This window comes from Meles meles, chromosome 6 (assembly GCF_922984935.1).
Source record: "Meles meles chromosome 6, mMelMel3.1 paternal haplotype, whole genome shotgun sequence".
NCBI lineage: Eukaryota > Metazoa > Chordata > Mammalia > Carnivora > Mustelidae > Meles > Meles meles.
The window spans coordinates 136,561,987-136,587,455 of NC_060071.1; the positions used below are offsets into that span (position 1 = coordinate 136,561,987).

A 25,469-nucleotide genomic window follows, 5' to 3' on the forward strand; every position below is an offset into this window, starting at 1 on the left:
GGAAGTTTGTTGTTTGTTTGTTTGTTTGTTTTTCTCTTCTCCCAAATTGGTTGAAAGAGCCCTAAAGTCCTCAGATGAGAGCAGATTGTAGCTCAGTGGTTTTCCTCTTGGTTTGATGCCAGCCTGCCATGAATTTTTTCATTGGTCCATGAAGAAATGAAGAAAAGAAAGTCAATGTGGTGAGGTTTCCATGAAGTTAGGCTTGTTCAAATGTTTCTTTTGGGCATTGAAATGTCTTTTCTTCCATGGAATTATGGGGGTAATAAGTGGTAGTTGTGTGTGTGTGTGTGTGTGTGTGTGTGTGTGTGTGTGTGTGAATTTGACTTACCTAAACAAAAAATTGGCAACTTTATGTTGTTCCCCTACATCTGTTTCAAATTTTTCCTGATCCATGCGATCCTAATGTCTAGAGGCAGTTGTTCTGGTCCCTTGTGGCTGCTTCGCCAGGACTTGCCTGGAACAATCCCAGAGAGATAGCAAATTCTCTTCTTGTGCCAGGAACGTCCAAGAACCACTATCATTGATGATACCAAAGCAGCTCTTCCAGGGCTGAGTAGATGAAACCTCTCCTGTGGGGGGCTGTGGTCCAAGGAAGTCCCTTCTCCATGAAGGTCTTGCTTGCTTCTATTGTCACCACTCTTGTCCTTAAGGGGGCACTGCTTCTTTAGACCTCCCTGGGCCCAACATGGCACCACACCCTTTCCTTGATGTTCCCCCAATCCGAGACTAGGATGGGGCAGGCAACTGGGCTTTTGCTAAAGGCTTGTGAATCTCTTAAGGGAAATGAGCACAAAGATAACACAAAGCCAGACTACGGGGCTTACAAATTCCACAGCTTGCAATCTGCACCCCATCCCAGCTGCCTATGACCTTCCAGATGCTCATGGCACAGGCAACCAGCTAGAGACCCCCTTCTCGCATTGGGGGGTCTCCCCACCCACCTCTAAGGACTGAGCTGGCGCTTTGAAGGGAGATGGGGGTTGCCTTACAGGGTAATTTTGGTAGAAGAGGTAGAAACTCTCAAAGAACTGGGTCTTCCTCCTTTACTCAGCTGTGACCTCTCGGACAAGGCAGAACTTTTGATTTCTGTCATTTAACCCCAAATCCCCATCCCAGCTGTCGATGACAGTGGATTGGATTCAGGAGTCTCCAGTTGTTAAAAATGAGTGGACACCAGATTGAGCACTGGGCTTTTTACATACAAGGATGCTTGGACAGTATAACAAAGTGTTTTGGGGAGTCTTCTGTTCCCCTTAGATGAGGAAGAATTTTCAGTGGCTTGTCTGAACTGCCTCTGGCACTTCTTGTGTTGTCATTCATGTGGTTTTAAAATTCTGGCATATTTTTCCACTTACGACTATTTACTTATATTTGCAAAGTAATCACATGGCCTCACTCTTTCTCTTAGTCCTCGCTCTGGCCCCATGACGTGGTGTCGCTCTTCCCACTTTTACTAATAGGATTCTGAGGCTCAGAGGAGCTCCATGGCTTGCTCAGGCCGTCCTGCTAGAAGAGGAAGAACTGACATGTGCCTGGCCTAATCCTGTTCTCTCTAGTCGGTACAGCCAGGTCCTGTCTACAGCTAGGGAACATGGGAGTTTCTTTGTTGGCGGTGACTTTTTTCTTCCCTGCAACATTAACCACTGGCCTTAGGATTTGAACTCGGGAATCTTGGGGCCATCAGCACTGAGTTCCGTTAGAGAAACAAGTGACAGCAGTGACCACAATGACAACAAACTACCAAGAAAGAAGCCTTTGAGTTTCCATTTTGACCCAATTGGGGAGCTCTTCATTGGTCAAGTTCAAAAAAATGCAGAACTGGGCAGACCATGAGCTACTCCCTTTATCTTTCTGGGGTGCTTTGCAGTGCTGGCACTAAGCCGAGCCATGGCCCCAACCTGGTCTCCCACCACCCACCAGGTTCTCCCCACCATCCCCGGCACACTCTGGGAAGCTCTGGAAAGGACTGTGTTTTCTGCTGCAGCTGGTTGTGCTGATCTTTTCCTGGAAATGAGCAGGTACCTGAGGTTTGGGCTCTCAATTCTGGCCCATTACAGCTCCCAGAACTTCTCAAGTGGCTGATAGGCCCTCTCTCCCACTCCAGACCCCAAACTCAGGAAGCAGGGTGAGGCATGGTTGGGGCCTGTCAGGGTAAGGATTTGCTGCTGGTGCGCCTGGAAGGAAGAGCAGCATTAAAGCCTATGGGAGGGGCCTCTGGGTGGCTCAGGTCATGATTCCAGGGTCCTGGGACTAAGTCCCATGTCAGGCTCCTTGCTCAGTGGGGAGCCTGCTTCTCCCTCTCCCTCTGCCTGCTGCTCCCCCTGCTAGTGTTCTCTCCATCTCTGTCAAATAAATAAATAAAATCTTAAAAAAAAAAAAAAAAAAGCCTGTGGGAGCCAAGCTCTGAGTAAAGGGGCCTCAGGGAGGGCTAAACATTGCCTAGGGGAGTACTGGGATACCCACCACTGACATCTCTCCTGATTTGGCTTCTGCCAGGAAAGGGTAAGAGGAAGTTTGTTCCTGGCCTAGGCTCCAGGGTCAACAGAGCTGGAGTAGAGACAGCAGAAGGAGAGGGTCCCACACCTTATTCCACTTGGGCAAGGAATCCAGCGGAGAGGCTGGAGTTGGGACCTACTAGGAGTAGGAGGGACCTGCTGGGGGAAGGAGCGCCCTCCAGACCCAACCTGATGCTCCTAGGCTGAGCTTCTGTCGCAGGCTGGGCTGCTCTGTTAGGGGGGCACAGGAGTCAGGATGCTCTGGGTTGGAATCGCAGGGCCCTGATTTACTGGTTGTCTAACCTTGGACCAGGAACTGCTCCCTCAGCTCCCACAATGCGCTCCCACTCGCCGCGGTGCAGATGCCATCATATACAGTGGTCCGTGTACACTGTGAAGTGATGGGATTATTGACCATGGAGGCGGCCTCGTAGAATGGCCTGAGGATAAGCCCCCGAATAACGCATTCAAATTCACGAGACAGTTCAAATAGTTAAGATATCAGAGGATGGGGCGCCTGGGTGGCTCAGTGGGTTAAGCCTCTGCCTTCCGCTCAGGTCAGATCTCAGGATCCTGGGATGGAACCCCACATCGGGCTCTCTGCTCAGCGGGAAGCTGGCTTTCCCCCCACTACCCACCTCTCTGCCTACTTGTGATCTCTGTCAAACAACTAAATAAAATCTTTAAAAAAAAAAAAAAAAGGTATCAAAGGATGTGAGCAGAAAGTTTCCAAAGTGGTAAATAGATACATGAAGACCATTTCAGCTCAGAAGTAATAAAGAAAGGAGAGGAAAGGCAACATTGAGCTACCATTTTATACTTATCCAACTAACAAAGTATAAAAAATTTGTTAATACATTAGAATGTCGAGGTTGCCCTCTGAGTGGTACATTTATACATTTTGATACACCCTTTCAAAAACCAGTGCACCACTGTGTACCTGGAGCCATAAATGTTTATAACCTTTTCCTTATACCCTTCAATATGGTCATTCTAGTCTGTAGAATTCATTCTAAAAGAATAATCCTCTTTAAATGTGTATTTTAAGTATTTTCAAAAATACAAAATAATACAATGAATCCCCGCTTCAGAAGGAAAAAAAGCCATACTTATGTGGACGTAAGTATGTCCACAGTTAAAAATGAAAAACAATCTATGTAACAGGCAAATGTCTGAATAAATTGTGACTTGTCTTCAGATAGACTCTCATCTGAATTGAGATGATAAATATGAAAACTGGGGTTACATGAAGTATGATCTAATGTTAAGTGAAAAATCAGGATTTAAGCTGTGTCTACGGGGGATGCCAATAGGGTACGAACATGTATGTGAGCAAATGTTGAATGGAAACATGCAGAGTGTTTGCTGCGTGGGGGCAGGGGGATGACGAAGGAGGTTTTTTTCCTTGAATATTGTTATATTATTTTTGCGATGAAAAGAAATGAGTGGGATAGTCCACGCCCCGCCCCCGGATCAATCTGTGAATGAGTATTTGTTGGGCACCATTTCCACAGGTTATTTGTGTTAAGGGTTGAATTAAGAAGTGGCAGGGGGTAGGCTCAGGGGCAGGACTCGGTTTGGGGGCAGAGGTTGGTCCCTCAGAGTCTCAAAGACGCTCAGAAATGTCAGAGCCACACAGGATGGGTCTCACACCTTCCTTTTATGGTCACGGGACCCGAGGCCCAAAGAAGTTGTGACTTGCCCAGGATAACCCAGCAGATGCCTGGCTATTCCACACAGGTGCTAGTCACTCTCATAGAACCAACTGGTGGGCCTTACCTTGCTCCCCCTACCTCAGGGCATCTCCACAGCCCTGAGTCACTGCGCAGGGGTAGAGAGAAGGCAGCCACACAGAGGGCACTCTCCTAGTATGGAGGCGGGGGGTGGGCGGCCCGAGGAGGGACAGAGGGCCCAGTGATGCTGCTTCTAGGTGGTCAACCCCTATTCCACGAATATTTCCACAGGACCCTGAGTGGGCTCAGCCAGACTCAGGCCTCCCAGCAGCACGTGGGCTTGTCCCGGACTGTCCGGCTTTACCCAACCACCGCAGCCAGCGGGCAGCTCACCTCCAATGCCCTGCCCGCGGGGCCAGGCCTTGAGCGGAGGGATGGCGCCCAGCAGGCAGCGTATCTGGACCACCCGTCATCCCCTTGGGGTAAGAAGGCCCTGTCTCAGGGTCCTAGAGGAGCAGGGTACCTCAATCTCTGGCCTCCTTGTCCCCACCTTTGCTCCCCCTCCACTCTCATGGATGGACTGAGTTCACCTGTCCCTCATCCTCTCGGCCCATCAACCAGCAGTCGCCAAATGCCTGCTTTGTGCCAGGCTGCAAGGGTCCCAAACCAGCTGAGGGGGGACCTTGCCTCTGTCATACATCCTGCCTTTGCTTCCTTCATATCCAGCCATGAACCTCACCTCCCTGACCCTGCTCCTTTTACGTCTTCCTTCCTGCAACCCGCGGCCCTCCTGAACCTGCCTGGGCAGTTTCTTCCTTCGCACCCACAGCTGGGCCTCGGCTCTCCAGAGGAGACAACTGAGCATCACCGTGGGTTCATGCCTCGGCACATTCTGGTCATTGCCCAGCAGTCCTTTCCCTTGTGCCTGCTCCCTCTCTGTCTCTGTCTGTCTGTCCGTCTCTCTCTCTTCCTCTCATTGCTCAGAGCAGCTACTCCAAGCTGCCCCCATGTCCCATCCCCCCCAGAACATGGACACGCCTGCCATGCCTTGGAGAGATCCTCACCTTCCTACCCACCTGCCCCATGGTGCACACCACTCCCTTACCTAAACCCTTGCATGAGCTCACCTTCTTTCTTTTCCTTCCATGTTAAACCCTGAGGTGAAGTTCACCTAAAATTAACCATTTTTAAAGTGTACACATCAGTGATTTTTAGTGTATTCATAATTTTGTGCAACCGCCATCACTATCTGATTCTAGAACATTGTTATCACTCCCCAGAGAAACCCCGTACCCATAAAGCCTCCTTCCCCCTCCCCCAGGCTCCAGTCCCCATTAACGTACTTTGTCTCTAGAGATTTGCTTACTGTAGACGTGTCCTAACAGAACCGCACAATATGTGGCCTTTTGTGTCTGCTGTAACTTAGTATCATGTTTTCGAGGTTTATCCCTGTCAGTACTCATTCCTTTCTGTAGTCCATGACCTCCTCTCTTGCCACCTTGAAAAGGGAGTGTCCTGCGTCTTGATTCCACTAGAACACCAGACCATCCCTTGCCCAACCCCCACAGCTCTGTCCTCCCTCTTCAGCCTGCCCCCCTTCAAGTCCCTTCCCATCAGCAGATACACTTGGTTTGGGCTCCCATTCTCACAAACACACACTTGCGCATGCGCGCGCATGCACACACACACACACACACACACACACACACACACACACACACTTGCACGCATGCATGCACGCACAGCCACAGGGTTCTTTCTCCCCGTCCCTCGGGCTTCCTCCCTGCCTCTCCTCCCTTCCCCGACTAGCTTCCATACAGACTTTTTATACTTCCCTCCTCAAGTCCTCTCCCTCTGGCTTCCCGCCGTGGGCTCCCCACACTGAACGAATACCCCTCCTTTGTATTTCCACCGCCGCTGCCTGGTTACAGAATTACAGAAGCAGCTTGCACGGCTGCAGGGCCCTCCCAGCTGGTGTCCCTGCCTCCCCGTCCTCCTGCCCACTCCAGCCGGGAGGGCACCCGCTGCCTGGTTACAGAATTACAGAAGCAGCTTGCACGGCTGCAGGGCCCTCCCAGCTGGTGTCCCTGCCTCCCCGTCCTCCTGCCCACTCCAGCCGGGAGGGCACCGGTCCCCCACGCGTCCTCTTTGATCTCTCACTGAAAACTTTCAAAGGCTTCCCACTACCCACCCAGTAAATTGCCCATCCTTGTTCTGGCAATGGGGGGCTCCACAGCCAGACTCTAATCATTCTCACAGGCTCTGTCTTCCTCACTTTCTCTTCGAAATCGCCTCTCTGCCAAGTCACAGCCATGGTCAGTTTTCTGCTCTCGGGTTCCAAGCTCAGCCACGGCACGGGGCAACCCAACCTTCTCTGGGCCTCAGTTTCCTTAACTGTAAAATAGATATCAGATTGGATGTGGGAACATAGTCAATAGTCAGCCATTGTAACCTACAAAAACGGCAATATCTAAAGAGTCAGCCTACAAGAGTACTCCCCCAAGAAGGGTCAGAGTGACTGTGCACGAAGACGAGCTTAGTGCTTGCACATTGGCACCCCTTGATACATGCTGGACCATGACCTTCGCAAGGTGGTACCCTGCCCCCCACCATAGGACCTTGCTTCCAGTAAGTACTTAGCAAGTGTCCTTGGGATGGATTCACCCCTGACCCCACGGGCCTTCTAACCAGCCTCTGGAGGTCACAGCTGTGCCTCTCAGCCCTGCCCCCTGGACCCAAGCCCTCTCTCTGCAGGGCTGAACCTCACTGAGAAAATCAAGAAGATCAAGATCGTCTTCACTCCCACCATCTGCAAGCAGACCTGTGCCCATGGACACTGTTCCAACAGCTGTGAGCGCGGCGACACCACGACCCTGTACAGCCAGGGAGGTCACGGGCATGACCCCAAGTCTGGCTTCCGCATCTGTGAGTCCCTCCCCCACTCAGGGAGTTCCCAGGCCCTATGGAGGGGGTGGGTAGACAGGGTGGCCAGAGGGACAGGCCCAGTCTTGGGCAGGAGCCCAGACCTTCTGCAGGAAGGAAGCCTGCTACTCACACTGTGGCCTCCGTGAGTTGTCCCCAGTCACACAGAATGCTGAGTCCTCTCCGAGCTCTGTGATGGCCTAGCTGTGTGACTCTAGGCAAGTCCCATAACCCACCTGAGTCCATGGTTCCTCCATGGAGAAGTGAGGCATTTAGCAGTACCCCAGCCCTCCTGTCCCCCAGGTTATTGTGGGGCCCCGGGACTGCGTGAAAGGGTCCTTTAGGAAGTCAAGGGCTGGCTATTATCTACCCTTCTTCACTTCCAACCTCTGGAAAGTCCCTACATTTTAGGGTGTGCTGGGCTCCCCAGGCCATCCAGATGGGAGTTCCCGCTCCCCCTGCTTCCCCATGGTCACTCGCCGGCCCCGTGCAGGGCGCTGCTATGCTCTTCCACCCACCGGTCACCTTGAGATCACTGTTGTAGATTTCTGCCAGATCCCCTGCCTGAACGGAGGCCGCTGCATCGGCCGGGACGAGTGCTGGTGTCCCACCAACGCCACCGGGAAGTTCTGCCACCTGCCCTCCCCGAAGCTGGACACGGGGCCTCTGCAGAGGGGGTCCCGCAATGGGGCCCTGCAGGAAGGCCCCTTGAGGCAGTCCACCTTCACCTTGCCTCTCTCTAACCAGCTGGGTGAGTGTGGGGCTCGGGGGTGCACTGGATCACAGGGGGGTGCTGGCTTCGTTGGGAAGGGCACAGAAACTGCCACCATTCAGAGCTCCCTCCTTTGCTGCCCCCGGGATGCAATTTCATCTCCTAAACTTCTCTTTGCCCTTCCTCCGAATTCATCAATATTTTTTTTTGTCCTTGCCCCCTACTGGGTGCTATGGATGATATTTTTTTAAAAGTATAAAGGCGATTTCTCAGCTTCAGGGAAGCCTCAGCCCTGAACCAGAGTGCGGGACTGGATAGGAAGGAGAACATGATCATATAAAACATGTCATTTCCCGGGTGCCACGTAAAGGGCACCAAGAATACAGACTTCCCTAGGAGGTCAGGGGCTGGAGAGCCCCCCTAGTTGTCCTCGGGAAGGCTGCGAGGAGGAGGTGGGCTTCAGTTGGCCCTTACTGGGTGGCTAGCCTTTGACTAAGCAGAGAGCGTGGGAGGGGACCCTGCATGCCGGGACCAGTGTGAGCCACAGGGTGAATGGGGGGCCCTGCAGGGTCCGTAGGGCCAGAGTTCAAGGATGGTACAGGATCGTGGTGGGATGGTACAGGACCGTGGCGGGAGGTAGAATCGGGAAGGTAGTTTGGAGGTTGAGCGTAGAGGCCCTTCTTTGAAAGGCGCAGAGGGAAGGAGTCTGTGTTCCATCCTGTCCTCACGAGGGAGCTGTTCTGGGTTTGAACAGAGAGAGGAGAGATGGAGGGAGAACCTGGGGAGACATAGAGAACCAGGGGTGCTGGGCCCTCTTCAGAAGGTGGGGCCCTGTTGCCCGGCTCTGACCCAGCCCCTGTGCCCAGCCTCCGTGAACCCGTCCTTGGTGAAGGTGCACATCCACCACCCGCCGGAGGCCTCCGTGCAGGTCCATCAGGTGGCTCGGGTGCGGGGCGAGGCCCCAGAGGAGAACAGCGTGGAGACCAGACCCTCGCCCTGGCTCCCCGCCAGCCCCCGCCACAGCCACTGGGACAGCAACAGCATCCCCGCACGGTCTGGAGAGGCCCCCCAGCCACGGCCCCCAGCAGCACCCAGGCCTCCGGGACGGCTGGGCCGCTGCTATCTGAGCTCCGTGAATGGACAGGTGAGAACGCATCCTCTTCCTCAGCCCTACAGGCTTCCAGAACAGTCAGTGACTGCCCCTCACTCCGCCCCTTCTCTCTGCTGCTCATCCTCACGAAGCCAATGTCTGCTGAGTCTCCCATTCCCCATATGGAAAACGCAGAGCATAAAATTGTGTGACCAAGGAGAGCCCTCCTTACCACCTGGGCTTCACTGGATACCTGTCAGTTCCAGACATGCCCCAGAGGCCCCAAAAGGGTCCCACTCTGGAAGGGCACCAGTAAACCCTGGCCTGTCCTGGAGCTGAGCCTAGGCCTCCCGGCACAGGGACAGTAGGGCTATTAAAACCGACGAGAGAGAGTATGGTATTCAGTTGAGACTGGGGGTCACAGAGATGTGAAATTAGAAAAGGCAGATTAAACCCTAAAGCCTTGGGGGTAAAAGATGAGAGACACTCCATCCCCCCCTGGAGCCATCCATAGTCAGTGATGGGAAATCAAGGGGCGTTTTTCTGAGTCTAGGCACCTAAAAATATGGGCTAAGCCAGACCTAGGATGGCTTTTGTTGGTTGCATCTTGGTGTTTCCAGAGCCCCCTCCTGAGGTTAAGGAACTGGAGGAAGTAGTGAGTGGCCAAGGGATAAGGACTCTGAGTCCCCAGATCCTCCCTGGCTCCCAGCTTGCAGTGTCCCTGAGCCTAGATCCTGTTCATGGGGAAGACTTGCATCGTGGGTGACCCTGTAGTTCCATGGAGTTTGATGGAGGAAAGCCCATCCTTTGGGACCCTCTGTGGGCTGGGGACACAGAGGGGGACAGCTTGTAGACCTGCACAGAGCAGATCTTTTCTTATCTGGGTGTGCCCTGCCCCCCACATTTAGGGTTTGGTGGAATGGACTACAGGTTTCTCGGCTTCCTTCCGGGGTGCCCCCTGACTCTCTCCTCTCCTCCCTTGGGTGAGGCATCCCTGTAGCAGGACGTTGGGGTTGAGCTCTCACCTCGGGTTTTCCTGGGACGGCTCTGTGCATAGCAGGGAAGGGAACAGGGTGTGATAGGTGTCCGTGGCCTCTTTTCCAGTGTGCCAACCCCTTGCTGGAGCTGACTGCCCAAGAGGATTGCTGTGGCAGTGTGGGAGCCTTCTGGGGGGTGACCTCATGTGCCCCATGTCCACCCAGACCAGGTGAGTGCTAGGTGCCGGAGTGCAGGGTTTGGGGTGAAGTTTTCCCAAGGCCTGGGCTCTGCTTCACCTTGCACCAGGGTCTCGGAGGCCAGGCAGGGAGAACAGGCTGGCCAACTGGGCAGGCTTTCCAGATGTGCTCTGAGGGTGTTTTGGGCTGGTGGCTACGGCCTCTGAGTGCTCAGATGGCTCGGACCCAGGTGCAGCCTGGGCTCTCTGTTCTCTCTGATTGCCTGGGAGGGGTTCCTCTCTCATGCCAGTTGTTCCTGCTCAAATTAGGGATCCCATCCCATGCTGGGCCCCTTCTACATACCCCCCTGCCCAGGCTTCAGGGGCCCAGTAATCTGGATTTAGTGACTCAGTGTTTCCCTGGTTCTCTCCCTGGAGGGTCCTCCAGGCCTCCTCCTCACCTCCTCACCTCCTGTGTCCTCACCCAGTCAGGGCTGGGGGTCTGTCCCAGAGGGTCCTCTGCCTTGGGATATGGGAAACCCAGTTTCCCGCTCTCTTTTGAATGGTGGGAAAAGCCTACGTTTATCCATTCATTCATTCGCTCCTTTGTTCATTTATCCGGCAAATACTAACCAGGTGCCTTGTATGTGCCAAGCACTGAGGATTTATTTGGGAGTCAGCAAAATGCCCGTTCATGCCGCTCTCCTAGGCCTCGATCTTGCGGTTGGGAGGTGGGTGATGAGGGTCTGCGCCTGAGTACGGCTTCTGCCCGCTCAGCCTGTCTTCTCCCTCCTGGCCCCGCTCCTGGGGCCTGGGCCCACGCCTGGCTTGGATTACTTTTTCCTGTCAACAGTCGACTTGGTGAGTTGGCTCTTTGTAGGGGGCCTGGCCTGGCGCCCAAAGGTGGGAGGGACAGGGCTATTCCTAACTTCAGACTTGGTTGTGGAGCAGTGACCCTGTTTTCCAAATTAAAAATAAGCGCGGACAGTTTTGCAGCATGCTGGAGCTTTGGGTGAAGCCTTGGAGGCCAGCAGTAAGCTTCCAGACTTGAGCACCCAACACGGAGCAGGTCCCGGGCCCAGCTCTGTGGGCTGACCTCGTCTCTGCGCGGTCTCCAGTCTGCAGGGTGGAGATGGTCATGGAAACGGTCATGGAGACCACGGGGCTGCTGTGGCCAGTAGATGAGGCATGTGCTTAGCATTCAGGCAGTAAACAGAAGCTGTGATTGGTATTGCTGCAAAGTAACCCTCCTCGAAGGGAAATGGGGGGGCTGGCGGTGGTGCAGGAGAGGGCCTTGAACTGCTCAGCATCTCCCCCTGCAGGCCAGAGTTGTCCCGCCACTTTCCTCTTCCCCCTCTTTCCCTTCTTCCTCCTGGTTAGGCCCACCCTTGAGACTTCCACACCCCACATCCCATTCAGTCCACGGATATATACGTTAATGAAATACCCATTTGAAGTGCTCCTGGTGTGCAGGTCCAGGAAGGACAGTGGAGACTGGGGTAGAAGTAGTGCCTCCTTTCTCCAAGCTTGGGGGCTTGGGGTGGGGAGGGCCTCGAGGGGGCATATACAGATAGCACTAACTAGACAAATGCCAAATGCTGTGTGAACACAGGGGAACCAGAACCACGGATAGGTCCTACAGCACCTTTGTACAATTTAGAGAAAGGTGCTGCTTCCTTTGTTCAAAACAGTCTTTACAAATAAATATGAGATGCCAGCGGTTCTCTAAGATGTGGTGCTTTTGTGCAGTGGACAACCCACACATCTGTTCACTGTGGGGTAGCGGATGCTAGCTCAAATTTGTGGATCAGGCAAAGCTTCTTATGGGGGGGGGGTGACATCCGGGATGAGATCTAAAGAATTAATAGAGGAGGTCAAAGAGAGGGGAAGAGCTTAACCACCCAAGGAAATCGCAGATGCAGGTAAGACCAGGAGGGTGAGGAACTCTTCCTGGAGCACAGCACACCCAAGGCTGTGCCCTCACCTCCGCCCTGTCCCAGTTAGTGACTCCCCACCCCACTCCCCCACTGTGTTCAGCACATCTCAGCAAGCCGGGCACCAGGGTGCAAACCCTGGAATGTCAAGCATTCCAGCACACCAAGCAAGAAATCACAAAGACTGGGGAATGTAAACACTTACAACACGTTACAGTGCAGCTGGGCATTGTATAGAGAAAGGTCAAGACGCCCACAAACCTTGTTTGTGTTGACAGCGTGCCAGATACCTAGCTCCATGCCTGCGTCTGGGGCTGGGGTTTGGGGATGTTTCTCTAAGTAGGCACAACAAGCAAGCTACCATGCAAGAGTCAGAGGAAGAAAAGGTGAGCTGCTGGGGTGGCTTTGGGAATGGTTGGCAAGGCAGGCAGGACTTCTGGGTTCTAGAACATTCCCAGGCTTGGTGGCTCTGCCCCTCTGAGCCTCTAAGTCTCCTCTGATGAAATAAGGCTGTGTCCTTCAGGAAAGGACTTTGTCATCCCCAACAAGGTCATCTAGCAGAATTGGGGAGGAAGAGAGTAATAAAGCCAGCAGCCGGGGAACTATGAGACTTCACGGCTTCCCCTAAGTCACCTTTTTGCTTCTGAGGCTCCAGGCCCAACTCTCAAAGAAGGCCCCTGCAGAACGATGCTATTTCTGATGAAGAAAGGGACTGCCTTGAAGTCTCATTTGGCACAGACATATCTCTTTTCTTCTGGAAAAAATTCTCCAGTGCTCTCTTTCTTAGGGAGATGGCTCAGGGAGTCAACTCAGGTCAGCCTCTGATCCCCTCCCTTCCTTCTCCATTCGCTCTGGGTGACAGATACAGCTGACCTTCCAGGACTCAACCTGAGCCCCATCTCCCTGACCCTCAGGAGTTTTCAGAGCCTCTGTCAGGGTCCAAAGAGCGCACAGCTCTCAAAAGCCACTTTGATTGAGGCCACATTTTAGAGTTTTTGTCTGAGAAAGACAGACATCTGGGTTGACTGGAAAGTTGGCCGCTGCCCCATCTGGCTTGGCACAGGCTGTGTCAAGCCCCAGGCCCCTTCGCCGGGGCAGGCGGGGCTGGCACCCTGCTCTCAGCCCGCAGTGGTGGCCTCCAGTTGTTCCCCACGAGATCATCTGTCCGTCTGCCTGGCATGGGATGAGGTCGCCTCCAAACCCAGCCCCTTCCTGTCCCTCCAGGGACTGCTGCTTCTCCTGCTCCGCCCTTTCAAGGAGCTCTGCCTCTTTCCCTCTTAAAGATAACAATGGCCACCTCTTGCCGAACTTCCACACTACACCGGGCTCCCCAGCAGCCCGATCCCATGAAATTGTCACAACCACATGCCAGCTAAGCGTCTTTATCCCCACTTGACTAATGAGGATGATAAAGCTCAGAGAGGACTGAGCAACTTGTCCAAGGTCACACAGCAGGACAGGGGAGCAAAGCTTCAAACCAGTGTGACTTCACTCTCAGCTGATTGACTGGGGGTGGGGGGGATGTCCCGAATCATCCTGGGGAGACTTGAGCCCACCCAAAGACAACAAACACCAGGACCTCAGACTCACAGTTCACAGCCGGGAGGGGGCCGCCCAGGGTCATGTTTCATGAACTACATGTGCATGAAGGACAACATCCCTCAAGAAGATGTGGCTCAGCTAGATGGGCAGGCAGCAACCTGCAGCTCAGGCCTGAGAGTTCACAGAGATGTGCTGGACGAAGTGTCCCAGGGCGGAGCCAGTAGGCTTGTTCCATGTGGTTCTGGAAGGCTAAAGCCAATGTGCCGGTGTTTCTGGTGAGCAGAGCTCAACTTGAAACTGAGCACAAGGAGCAGCTTACTTAAAGACCACAGCTTATCAAAACCCGGGAAGGACTTTGCTCCCCGCCAGGGTGAGGATGCCTGCTAAGAATAGGTTCATAGAAGGAGCTGGAAAGGACATTGATTTTTGAGGGAATGGAGGTTCATATGTATGTGTCTGAAAATATGCCGGAAACGCTCAGTAGAAATCAAGCTTTGGTTTGCCTTGGTTTTGCCAGTGCCCTTGCCCACTGGACCGTTTCCTGTGAGGCCAGCCCCTGCCCAGGGGGCCAGCAAGATTTGGAGCGGGGAGCATGGGGCAAGTCCCAGCAGCGACACTGTTTTCTTCACCATGGCTGTTAGCAGCCGTGTGCCAGGCACCATGCTAAGTGCTTCCTCGTTCCACTGCGTCCTCACCGCGTCTCTGGGGGTTGGGTGTGACCGTCTTCATCTTACGGGTAAAAAAGTTGTGTCTACGTGATCTGAGACCCTGGCCTCTAACTGGCCTGAGATCTGCCTCCTAGGCTGCTGCTTGCCCACTTGGCTTGGGGAATCTTCTCCACTAGAGGACCCCGGCTTAGGGAACAGCTGTGCTGGGGTGGGGCTCCTGTTCTCCGGGACTCTGGCTAAGACGCCCAGTCTCCTGCCCTCAAGAGATGGGATTTTTCAGATTTACAGTTGTTGGGCTGAAGAAAAGTCGAGTCTCTTTGGCTCAGGGATGTTCTGAGAGCTTCTTCCGAGGGACTTGAGGCCTCCAGGGAATTGTGCCTCAGCTCAAGTTAGTGCCCTCCTTACCCAGGGCGAGGGTCACCAATACATGGCATCTTTGGACTAGAGAGGTCCAGGGAGGGCTGCGGAGGGGTTGGCTGGAATGGCACCTGTCTGAGCCAAGGGTCTGACCAGATCCCTCTCCACCTGACTGCTTGTGGTGACCAAGACACTCACTTTGGCTCTCATGCTGCCCCCAGGGAAGCAGTCAACTTTGGGTGGGATTTCCACAATCCTGGGTGGGGGGGTGGGGTGGGGCATCCATTAGGACTTTACCAAGCAGGAAAATCTGGAATCATGAACTTATAATAATCACCAATATGCGACAAGGATCGTGCTCAGAGTTTTGCATGGTTTTTTGCTGTCCACAGTAGCCCCAAGGAAGGAATTGTCACCTACATTTTACTAATAAGAAAACAGAGAGGTTGTGTCTCTAGCCAGTGAGGGGCAGCAGCCTGCTTGCAATCCTTGAAATTATGTTGCTGGAGGGAAGGAGGGAGGGAGGGAGGGAGGAAGGAAAGAGAAATGGAGTGAAGGGAAGGGAAGGAAAGGGAAGGGAAGCAAGAAGAAGGAATTAAGTCTTAGGGAGCATCTACAGGGACTCCCAGGCATGGGGCTAGCTTCAGTCTGACCTTGATTATTTCTCAGTGAAGTTGACCTTCACAACCCATGAAACTGAGTTTCTGTCCCCACTTCTACAGAGGAAAGAGTTAAGACTGACAGAGGTTAAGGAACGTGCTTTGGGTCACACAAGTAGAGCGGAGCCAGGAATTCGATGGGGTCTGGCTGCCCCAGAACCCACACCCCTTCCACTGCTCTGGGGGGCCAGAAGTTTTTTTGCAACTTACTGCCCCCCCTCCCCAGAGGTTTACACATCGAGGATTCAGCTCCAGTCTGCTCACATGCCCTGGTGCATCGAGCTTAGCCTCATCCGGGTTGTGAGTGTTTCTGTCTGTCTGTCTGTCTTCTGGCAGAGAGATGCGTGGTAGGGTACCCTCCAGAGTTCCCTGCTGGGGCCATCTGTCATCACAGGCTGAGATCAGCGTGGCTTGTAAACAGCCCCGTGGCCAGACATATGTCTCCACCACTTCTTCCCCGAACTCTGTTGTAGAGTCAGGGCCAAAACTGTCTCCAGGAATTAGTCTGTCCTGGTTGAGGCCTCCTTGGGAGTCCCAGCAGACAACGGGGAGAGTCCACAAGGCAGGCTCAGGCCGCAGCCAGGAGCCTCTCCGCTTCCTTCCCTGGTGTGTGAGCTGGTCTGGGTGCAGCAGTGAGGGGACAGGGCTGGGGTGAGGGGCCAGAGGACCTGAGGTTCTGCCCCACATGACCACGTTTCCATACCAGGAAAGGTATGCACGTCTACCCTACAGGCTTCGCGGGCATTCTGTGATGCTCAGACTCCTTGGAGTTGGGGGTGATCCCAGCTGACCCCTCGGCAGCTGCTCAGCCTTTCTCAGGCCTGAGAGGCCCAACTGCAAGGCCCAACTCCATGTGTCTCTTGGAAGCACCCATGGGAAACACAGCTTCAGCCACTCCTTCCAGATCCACTTCTCTCTGCTTCCTGACCCCCATGTCCCTGTGTCGGCTGAGGAGCCATGAGGGGTAGTGCGGGTTCTGCCCCATTGCCTTCATTCTTTCTGCATGGCAGTCCAGTGGTAGACCTTGTGGGGCATTCTCCCAGCTTCTAATGAGTCCTCTGGCCATCTCTGACCATCAGTCCTCCCGCCCATCTCCTGACCTTCTCCTGATCCCATGTTAAAACAAGGGAAGAGAAGTTCCCCAAAAGGGTAATCTACTCCCTGATGGGCACGGGTTTCCCTGCAGCCTGCAGACCCTAGGATTCCTGCCTCGATAACTCCTGAGGCTTGGCATGAGTTCATTCATTTATGTATTTGGAGGCGGGAGAAAGGGGTGGTTCAGAATCTGTCCTCTGGGGGCAGACTGTCCGGGTTCATAATCTCAGCTCCATCCACCAGCTGGGAGACTTTGGGCATGTTTCCTGACCCCTCTGTGCCTCAGTTTGCTCCTCCATAAAGTGGGGGGAATATTAGTAAGTCCCCTTGAGGACTATTACAAGGATTAAATAAGCTAATACGTGTAAGGACTTTACAGTAGGGCCTAGCATATAGTAAGTGCTATTTTAGGGTTTACTCTTATTATTCATTCTGTTTTGATTGTGTGCCGCTAGGGGCACCTGGGTGGCTCAGTCCATTGGGCATTCGACTCTTGATCTCAGCTCAGGTCTTGATCTCAGGGTCATGAGTTCAAGTCTCACACTGGACTTACCAAAAAAGATAACCGAGTGCCCATCGTGTGCCCCATGCTGTGCTGGGCTCTAGAGATGTAGCAACGATGAAGACAGGGTTCCTGTCTTCATGGAGCTTACCCTCTACCAGGGGAGATGGACAAGCAAACAGACCATCATGACGCAGCATTTTAAGTGCCATGGCGAGGAAAGGCCTGAGCATGTTGGGAGGGCTTGGGAGGTGACCTAGTGTGGGTGGCAAGGGCTGTGGCATCTGTCCCCCCCCCCCAACCCGCTGTGAATCACACAGCTCGCGGCTGCCAGGAGCATGCCTGGGACGGAGGGTGGGTGCTGAGTTCTACCCGAGCCAAGGTTCTCCCTTGCACATGGCTGGCTGAACTTCAACCTGCTGTCCCCGGATGAGACTGAAGCTGACTTTTCCAGATTGGATGCTGCACTTGGTCTCCCAGAAGCTGGCAGGTGGCCTCTGGGAGGTGTCAAGCAGGTTCCGAGGGCCTTCTTTGGGATACAGTTGGAGTTGCTGGCAAAATGGGAATTTCATCCAGGGCAGTGGCTTTGAAATTTATTCCTGTCTCCCTCCTGCCATCATGGTGCTGCCCTGGCCTCCGGCCCCTTCTCTCCCTCCTGCCTTCAGCAGAGCCACAAGCAAGGGATGTGGCCTCTGCTGCCAGAGGCTGGGGTTCGACCCCTACTGGGCCCCATCTGAGCTTCATTTTCCTAGTCTGGACAATGTGGATAATGATCCCGTCCTTGCAGGATGGTTGTGTGGGAAACAAACAGGACAATGTGGACCAAGGGCTTCATGACTCCATCCAGATGTCCCCTCGTTACTGCTCGTAGGCCCTCTGGCATCAGCTTCCCGTTATTCTTTCCCACCTTCTGCTCCTTGTGTTTGCAGGCTGCATTGAATCAGCTTGCTTTCTGAGTTTCCCCAATGTCCTCCCTCTCTTGCCTCCTTCCCGCCCTCGACTGATACCCCCAGGCCCCATGCCAGGGGCGCTCCTGTTTCCCAGCCTCACTCCCATCCTTCCATCTCAATGTCAGCATGTTCAGAATCCTCATTTACCCCCACCCAGGCCGGAGCCTAGTCCCCCCATGGTGGGACGACAGGCAAAGCTAGAGTGAGACTGTTGTCCATAGAGGGAAAAGATATTGCAAATTCAACTAACATTTTTTAACGTTAAAAAAATATATATGAAGGGGCTCCTGGGTGTCTCAGTTGGTTGAGCAATTGCCCTAGGCTTGGGTCATGATCCCAGGGTCCTGGGATCAAGTCCCACATTGGGCTCCCAGCTCCATGGGGAGTCTGCTTCTCCCTCTGACCTTCTCCCCTCTCATGCTCTCTCTCCCCCACTCTCTCTCTCTCTGTCAAATAAATAAATAAAACCTTTTTAAAAAATACTTTAAAATCTTAAGTGAAGCTTTAAAAAAAAATGAAGAAGCCTCACTAACTTACAATCTCACTTGGTCTGTATGTCAGACTCAGATATCACGTCTGGCATGTGGCGTGTCCTCAGGGAAGAGCCGGTTTCCAAGAAACATGGCGCCTCCTCGAGTTTGTCTCTGGAATGAATGCGTCCCCTACGACAGTGCTCAGCTTATGGCGTTTTTCAATTATGTTGTCAAGTTTGAAGGAAAACAACCCTCTCCAAGTGGAAAAGGGACTCTAAAAAAAATTCCTGCAAAGAAACAGGATTCGAAATAATACTAATTACATCACTGCAAGTGATCAGTTTTAAAATGCGATGCTGCCCCTTCTCCCCTGGCCTGTAATCAACCTTATTCTCAGGTAAAAATAACGAGGGTCTCTCGGGTGTGACCCAGAAGGGAGCCCAGGACCCAAACGATCAAGAAGGCTGTATGAAATAGGGTTTCTACATAATGGACTTTGCCCCAAGTCTATAGCGCTCTGGGAACTAGCAGCTGACCGTAGAGCAAACGCCGTCTGGATCAGAAAAACATTGAAACAACACCAAGATGTTCAACCTTTGCCATACAATGGGATGGAAGCATAGATCTCTCTAACGTATGCCTCGGTGTTTGCGAGAGTCCATTGCAACAATGAAACAGATGAAGAACTATCCTCTTGTGAAGATACTGCTAAGGGAAGGATGCAAGTCGTACATTTGCAACAGTAAACGACTTCTTCAATAACAATGAGTTTTCCAACAACTCTGTGAGGGTAGCTGCTGATGCTCTGACCGGAATGAAAGGGAATCCAGGTGAGGATGGGGGGGTGGGTGGCGCTGCACGGGAAGTCCCATCACCACAGCCCATGATCAGAGGCGAGCCACCGGCACCAGGAAGACAAAGTCAGAAGACGATTGCTAGAGAAGTCATCACGCGGTTCACTTTATAAAACAAGACCTTTAAAGTAGAATGGGCTCTTAATGGAACATTGTGTTAGAAGAGTGTCTGTGAAAATCCCTGTACCCCTTTAGAATTGCTCGCTATGTCTTAGCCAAGAAATGGTCAGACTTGTAGATGAACTATTCCTTTTTTTTTTTAAGATTTTATTTATTTGGCAGAGAGAGAGAGAGAGAGAGCGCATGCACAAGCAGTAGAAGTGGCAGGCGGAGCAGGCAGAGGGAGAAGCAGGCTCCCTGCTGAGCAAGGAGCCTGCTGTGGGGCCGGATCCCAGGGTCCTGGGATCATGACCTGAGCTGAAGGCAGCCACTTAACCCACTGAGGCGTCCTGAGGAGCTATTCCTTAAAAACTCACACACACACAGACACACACACACACACAGATGGCTGTCCACATCTGCTGCTCTTTCCTGTGATGACAGATGGCTGTCAGGACTCTGCTACCTGCTAGAGCTTTTCAAGGAAAGAAAAGAAAAAGAAAAAACCCTTCAAAGCATTCCTCTGGAGACTGACGTGCTAGTCCTCTCTCCAAAGTAATAGAGACGTTTCCCTGTTTGTAAGTCAATAGGTTTTTCTTTTTCAAATATCTTTTTTCCCCCTCTTTAAAGTACTGTGGAATGTTGTGAAATCAAGGTAGGATGCAAAAGCAGCCCCAGAATCTGAGCCTTATTTCCTTGTTGGTCAATCTGGAGTCAAACATCTGGTGGGTTTGGTCTGCCCTTAACTCTGGGCGACCGGCTGGGTGCGGCTGGGCGACAGGAAGAGCCTTTTGAAAGTGGCTGTTTGGAAGCGGTTCTATCGTGTTGGGATTTGTTGCTGTAAACCAAGTCCATTTGCACATTTTAAAAACTTGACAACTGGCATTTTCCAATGTGTTTTACATTTTTAAGAACAACTAGCCAGCCTCAGGGGAGATGGAAAGTTACCAGCCACACAGTTGGTGAGAGGGAGCGCAAACCTAAGAGCCTAGTTTTCTACCACCGGGCCGTGGAATGTGAGTTTCTTCCATCCTGAGCTGAGATAACTTGTCAGCTATAGTGGCGGTAAAACTGAGGAGCAAAATGAACTAAACTTAGAACTAGACTGTGAATTGTTGCATCTGCATGTTTAAAAACTAAGAAAAAGAAAAAAAAAAACACTAAGAAGACAACTATAGTTATGGAAGATGGAACCATGAGCAGAAACTGGGTGCTGGGCATGAGGGACCTCTCTGACTATTTTTTGTAACTTCCTACAGAGGTATAATTACTTCAAAACCAAAATACTAAATAGAACTGGTTTCATTCCACTGGAGTGTACAATATATACTTGTCCTGTATGTCATGTTATAACTATATACAAGACCTATAGTCGCTGAGTGACGTTTCTAGGAGGAGCAAGATGGGTCAGAGTAACCCACGAGAGCCAGGGAAGGGATTGTAGCCAAGGGGGCGTAGCTCCCCACAGGGATGACTTGGGGGGACAGGGCCTCATAGCCATGGAGTCGGTGGCACCCCCCCTTTTAACATGGGTGACAGGGCAGCCCAAGGGCCTAGCAGTGAGATCTGTCTTTATCTTTACTCCTCAGCCTCCCCGGTGATCGAAAATGGCCAGCTGGAGTGTCCCCAAGGGTACAAGAGACTGAATCTCACTCACTGCCAAGGTAAGGGTGACCCGGGCCCAGAGCTGGGCTTGGGGCGGGGGGAGGGAGGGGGTTGGATAATGAAGGCCTGAGGATGCCAGGGCACTCCCCCGCCCCCACCCAGACACAAGGTGGCACTGAGTGGTCTTCACTGAGCACCTCTAAGCCCCAGCTTCGGGGAGTTGTGGGGGCTACTGGTTCCAGGGGCCTCAGGAAGTTGTGGGGATTATGAGAGAGCAAACTAGAAAGGGCCTGGGAGCTGAGCCCGTCCCTCTTCCCGTCTCCACCTGCCCCCACCGGACCTGAGCCAGGTGCGTCTCTAGAACTGTGGGGTCTGTGTGTGCGTGTGTGGGTGCTGTCCGAGTCCCCACATCCCCTCACCTCCTCGGCCAGTCTCCTTGGAATGGAAGGACTTTAGACTTCAGGATCTAGTCAGCCTGAGTTGATGGGGACCTCTGGGGACTCCCCCCAACAAATCACCTCCCACAGCCAGGAGGGGGAAGGGGGAAGGTAGAGGTGGAGGAAAGAGGGGACCGTTAAGCATGGACCCTGGCCTTGCTGGCCTGGCTGACAGGCTGTCAGCCAACTGAGGTCTCGGGCACTCTGCATTTCAGAGGGGCAAGGCCCAGAGCCACCCTGGGACAGAGGGATGGAAGCCAGGCTCAGCTACGGCTTTGTCACGATGGGGAATTCCAGTGGGGATGGCGCATAGGCCCAGGATGACTGGGGCGTCCAGAAACCCTCACTGAGGGGCTGCTGCTGCCACTGAGCAACTCAGGCTTGGAGCAGGGAGCCCCTGTTGGCTGCAGGCCTGGCAGTAGGAGAGATGAGCAGAGCCTTCTCCTGGGAGGCTCCTGGGGCAGGCAGAAGTCAGTGGGGAGCTGAGGCGGCTTCCCCATTGGACAAGTGGATATGGTTCTGTCTGTATGGCTTACTCGAAATGAAGCTGGGTTAGAGACAGGACATTGACCCAGATGGCTTCCTAAGCACCTTTCCCCCTGGAGGCTTCTCCAGGAGAGAGGGATCTGAGGAAGTCCTGGGGTGGCTATTCTGTCTGCCTTGGGGGGGGGGGTGGTTGCCAGGCCCAAAGGGGATTTCTGGCCCATGGATAAAGTGCTTGGACCAGGCAAAAGGGCAGCCTTCTGACCCAGCCTGAGGTCAGACTCCCCTGGGGGCAAAGAGGCCTAGTAGAGAGGATGGTGGGTGTGGAGAGAAGTCTTTAGTTTTGCCCTTGGAGGGTACAGTAGGGCCATTCATATCTAAACTGTCCCTAGGGCCCTCTCTTCCTGGCAGGTTTCCCAGTGCACAGGGTTAAAGTTATTCCCAGAATCTCAAAGGAGCTCTCGGTCCTCCCTCCATTGAGCCCCAAGGGATACAGGAAGCCAAAGGGCCCGTCCCCAGGAGCCCCCGCCCTTTAAACCTCCCCCCCCCCCATGTCTCCATATCTGTGAGGGGACCTGGTCACCTCTACACCGGCATGTGTCCTCTCTGTCTCCGTCCTTCTCTCCTGCCACGGGCCGAGTCGGGGCTGTTGTCAGGAACTGCGTGTTTAGTACTGGGTGTTAGCACCCCACAACAGACAAACATGGCTGCCCCCAGTGAATATAGGCGCTTAAGCAATTACACACCATGGGAGAAGTGCTCTTGCTAGAAAGAGGCCCTGGGTGCCGTGGGATGGCATGGTAGGCGCCCCTTCCCAGACCGGGAGGGTAGGAGAAGGGCTTCAGGTGACGACTGATCTGGGCTTGAAGAGTGACTCGAGGTGACCAGCTGAAGGAGATGCAGGCATTCCCGGCTGAGGGAGACGCACAAGCAAAAGAAGGGTTGGGCTGGCAGATGGACAGCCTGTGTGGCCACAGGAGACAACACAGGCATTCCAGGGCCTCATCAGAGCCCCCTGCGACCCCACAGGCTTTGAGAAAATGTGGGGAAGGGCACTGGCTACCGTGCGAGGGCTTAGGAGCCCCTCCAGGAGGCCAAGTCAGATTTAGATCAGCGCTCTGGCCACAGTCGGGAGGCAAATGGGCCCGTTCCCCTGCCCGGAGCTCGGTGGCATTTCCCCAGGCACCTCCCTCCCAACAGGGTGTCCTGCCAGAGAACAGTTGGGCCATCTCCTAGCCCCTTCATTCCCGTGCTCAGGGCCACTTTCCCTGAAGCCCATGGGTGAGCAGGTGACTCTGGTGACAGGGTCGCTGTGTCTAGTGTCCCAGCCCTGGCGGTGGGGGGCCCCTCACAAATCTTCCCCACTCATCGTCATCAACAAAGGCACCATTACCAAGACTTTTTGGAGCTTAGAATGTGAGGGTTGGGATTTCCCGTTGGCAGGAAAAAGGAAATGTTTTGAGATCACAAAGGACACCAATGTCACTCCCTTGTTTGAAGAACAGCACAAGCATCCATTGGTCTCGGAGGCTGTGTGTGGCCTGCCCAAGGCCTCTCGGCCTCCTGGAAACATGCCCTCCAGACCCTCTGGCCCTCTGCCCTTGCCTCCATCCTCCTGCCTCCCGTCCTTGCTGGGTTCCCTCAAGCCCGCGGCTCATAGTGGACATGGTCCCGAGATGTGGGGTCCTGTGGAGATGCTGCACAGGCCCTCAAGGAAGTCTGAGGAAGAAGGACGGAGCAGACGGCTCTCCCCACTCCAACCCAAACTGTCTCCTTATCTGCTCCCCCCGTTTGCAACCCCGCACGCCCCCAGTGACTTGCCCCTGACTGACTTGGGGCAAGTTACTCCTGGACCTTGTTTCCTCATCTATAAAATGAAGCCACAGGGACCAACTTGATAAAATTGTCGGTAAGAACCCAATGAGGTACCACGTGTCCGCCACATGGTGTGGTGCCTGGCCGGTGATAGGCACTCAAGAAACATTAGCTCTTGACATTATGATCATTATTACCAGTGAGCGGAATTAAGTGATTTGCAATTTTCATCTTGTCTTATTCTCCTAACAAGACCATTTGGTAGTTACAAATAAGGTCCCCCTTTTATGAATGAGGAAACTGAGGCACGGAGAGAGGGATCACACTTAATAGATGACAGCTCTCTTATTGTTGTCCCTTTGGGAAGATCCCCACCCTGGGCCCTTCCCTCCCTGAGGCCTGGGTAGAGCAGGCTCTCCCTCACCTCCTCCAACACCCCCCCACCTCCCCGCAGATATCAACGAGTGCCTGAGCCTGGGTGTGTGCAAGGACTCGGAGTGCGTGAACACCAGGGGCAGCTACCTGTGCACCTGCGGGCCTGGCCTCATGCTGGACCCATCCAGGAGCCGCTGCGTATGTAAGTGTCGGCGGGGACCGGAGGTGGGGGACACTGGGAGGCGAGATGGGATCTTTGGGGTCCACCGGCCAGGCCCAGAGCAGTCATTTCCCCCAGGCCTCGTCCCTAGACCAGGGTCTGTATTTCAACCCAGTGTACAAAAGTGTACGGTGTACGGTGTACCCAGTGTACAAAAACCGAGCCCCACTGCTGGAGCGGAGACAGCCAGCACTTCTGTTTGAGTTTTTGGCCTGTCTTTGGGGGCTTTGCAGTTTGGGATTTTCTACTTCTGTTTTTTCTCTAATCCGTTCTGTCCCATCTGCTGCCTCATCACCTCGGGGAGATGTGTGTTGCGTTGGCTGCGATGTCTGGCCAAGCCGTGGCTGCCTCTTCCGGGCCTGGGTTTGGCAGCCTGATCACGGAACTGCGGACAGGCCTTCCTGAAAGGGCCTGTCTGTGGCCTGTCCGGCGCTGACCCCTAGCCCCAGGCCTTCCCACACACCCAGGGTCCCTCGTGGCTCAGAATGTGTTCGCATCCATGAATACACACGTGTCTCTGGTCATATCAGCACCATGTCTGTGTGTGTGCACACTGTGTGCCTGTGTGTGTGCGTGTGTGTACCCCCAGGAAGCTGTTTCCAGCGGCCTCTGTGGTTTCCTGCTGGAAGAGGCCCTGGCTGGCAGCGCCCCCAGAGAGCAGAGCTGACGCCACAGCCCAGACAGGGCTCTCCTTGGGCAGGGAGGCTGGACCAGAACTGAATAAAACCAGTCCTGACTGGCATCTGTGATGGGGCAGCCCAGGTCAGGCTGCCCCCCAGCTCTGCAGAGCTCCCGGACGCTGGCCAGGCCCTCGGTCCACAAACCACCAGGTACTGGGTCTGAGGAGGCCATGGGACGAGCAAGACTCCAGCACCACCCAGAAGGAGCGTCCCGTGTGATGGGAAGGATGAGACGGGACCCAGTCCATGTGTCCAGGGAGAAGAGACAGTAAGAGGCCAGAGTGGGGAGAGCATGTCCGAGGGCGCTCAGGGAGACTTCATGGAGACAGGGACATGTGACCGACACCTTCAGGGGCATACAGCCCTTCTGTCTCCTCATCCCACCCCCACTTTATATTGCTTTCTCAGACAGACATTTTTAACTCCTGAACTGACTTATTAGCACCAGAAAGAGATGCTTAATACAGGAGACAGAGGCGGCCCTCTGGTGTTCTTTATTTTTGTCTCCCTCCCTGCTATTACCCACTCCGTTTCATTTCTGAGCTCTGCCCTCTTCCCTACCAGCTGACAGCTGACCAGAGCTGGTCTACAAGGGCCCCCACTCTGGGCTGAGGCAGCCTCCCTGGGCAGCCAGGTCACCTCCACCCTGGGGCTCAAGGGGACCGAGCCATTTCCT

The 25,469-nt window shown here is 53.7% G+C and overlaps 1 protein-coding gene across 1 annotated transcript in view; it reads left to right on the forward strand.

The window, feature by feature from the left end:
* LTBP2 (latent transforming growth factor beta binding protein 2) overlaps positions 1-25,469 on the forward strand; it is a 101,712-nt gene that overhangs the window by 44,610 nt on the left and 31,633 nt on the right. The window contains exons 4-10 of the mRNA XM_046007726.1: positions 4,460-4,650; positions 6,923-7,093; positions 7,635-7,841; positions 8,669-8,946; positions 9,997-10,099; positions 20,768-20,842; positions 23,973-24,095. Of these exons, the coding sequence (XP_045863682.1) occupies positions 4,460-4,650; positions 6,923-7,093; positions 7,635-7,841; positions 8,669-8,946; positions 9,997-10,099; positions 20,768-20,842; positions 23,973-24,095 (1,148 nt within the window). The remainder of the gene's footprint in view (positions 1-4,459; positions 4,651-6,922; positions 7,094-7,634; positions 7,842-8,668; positions 8,947-9,996; positions 10,100-20,767; positions 20,843-23,972; positions 24,096-25,469) is intronic.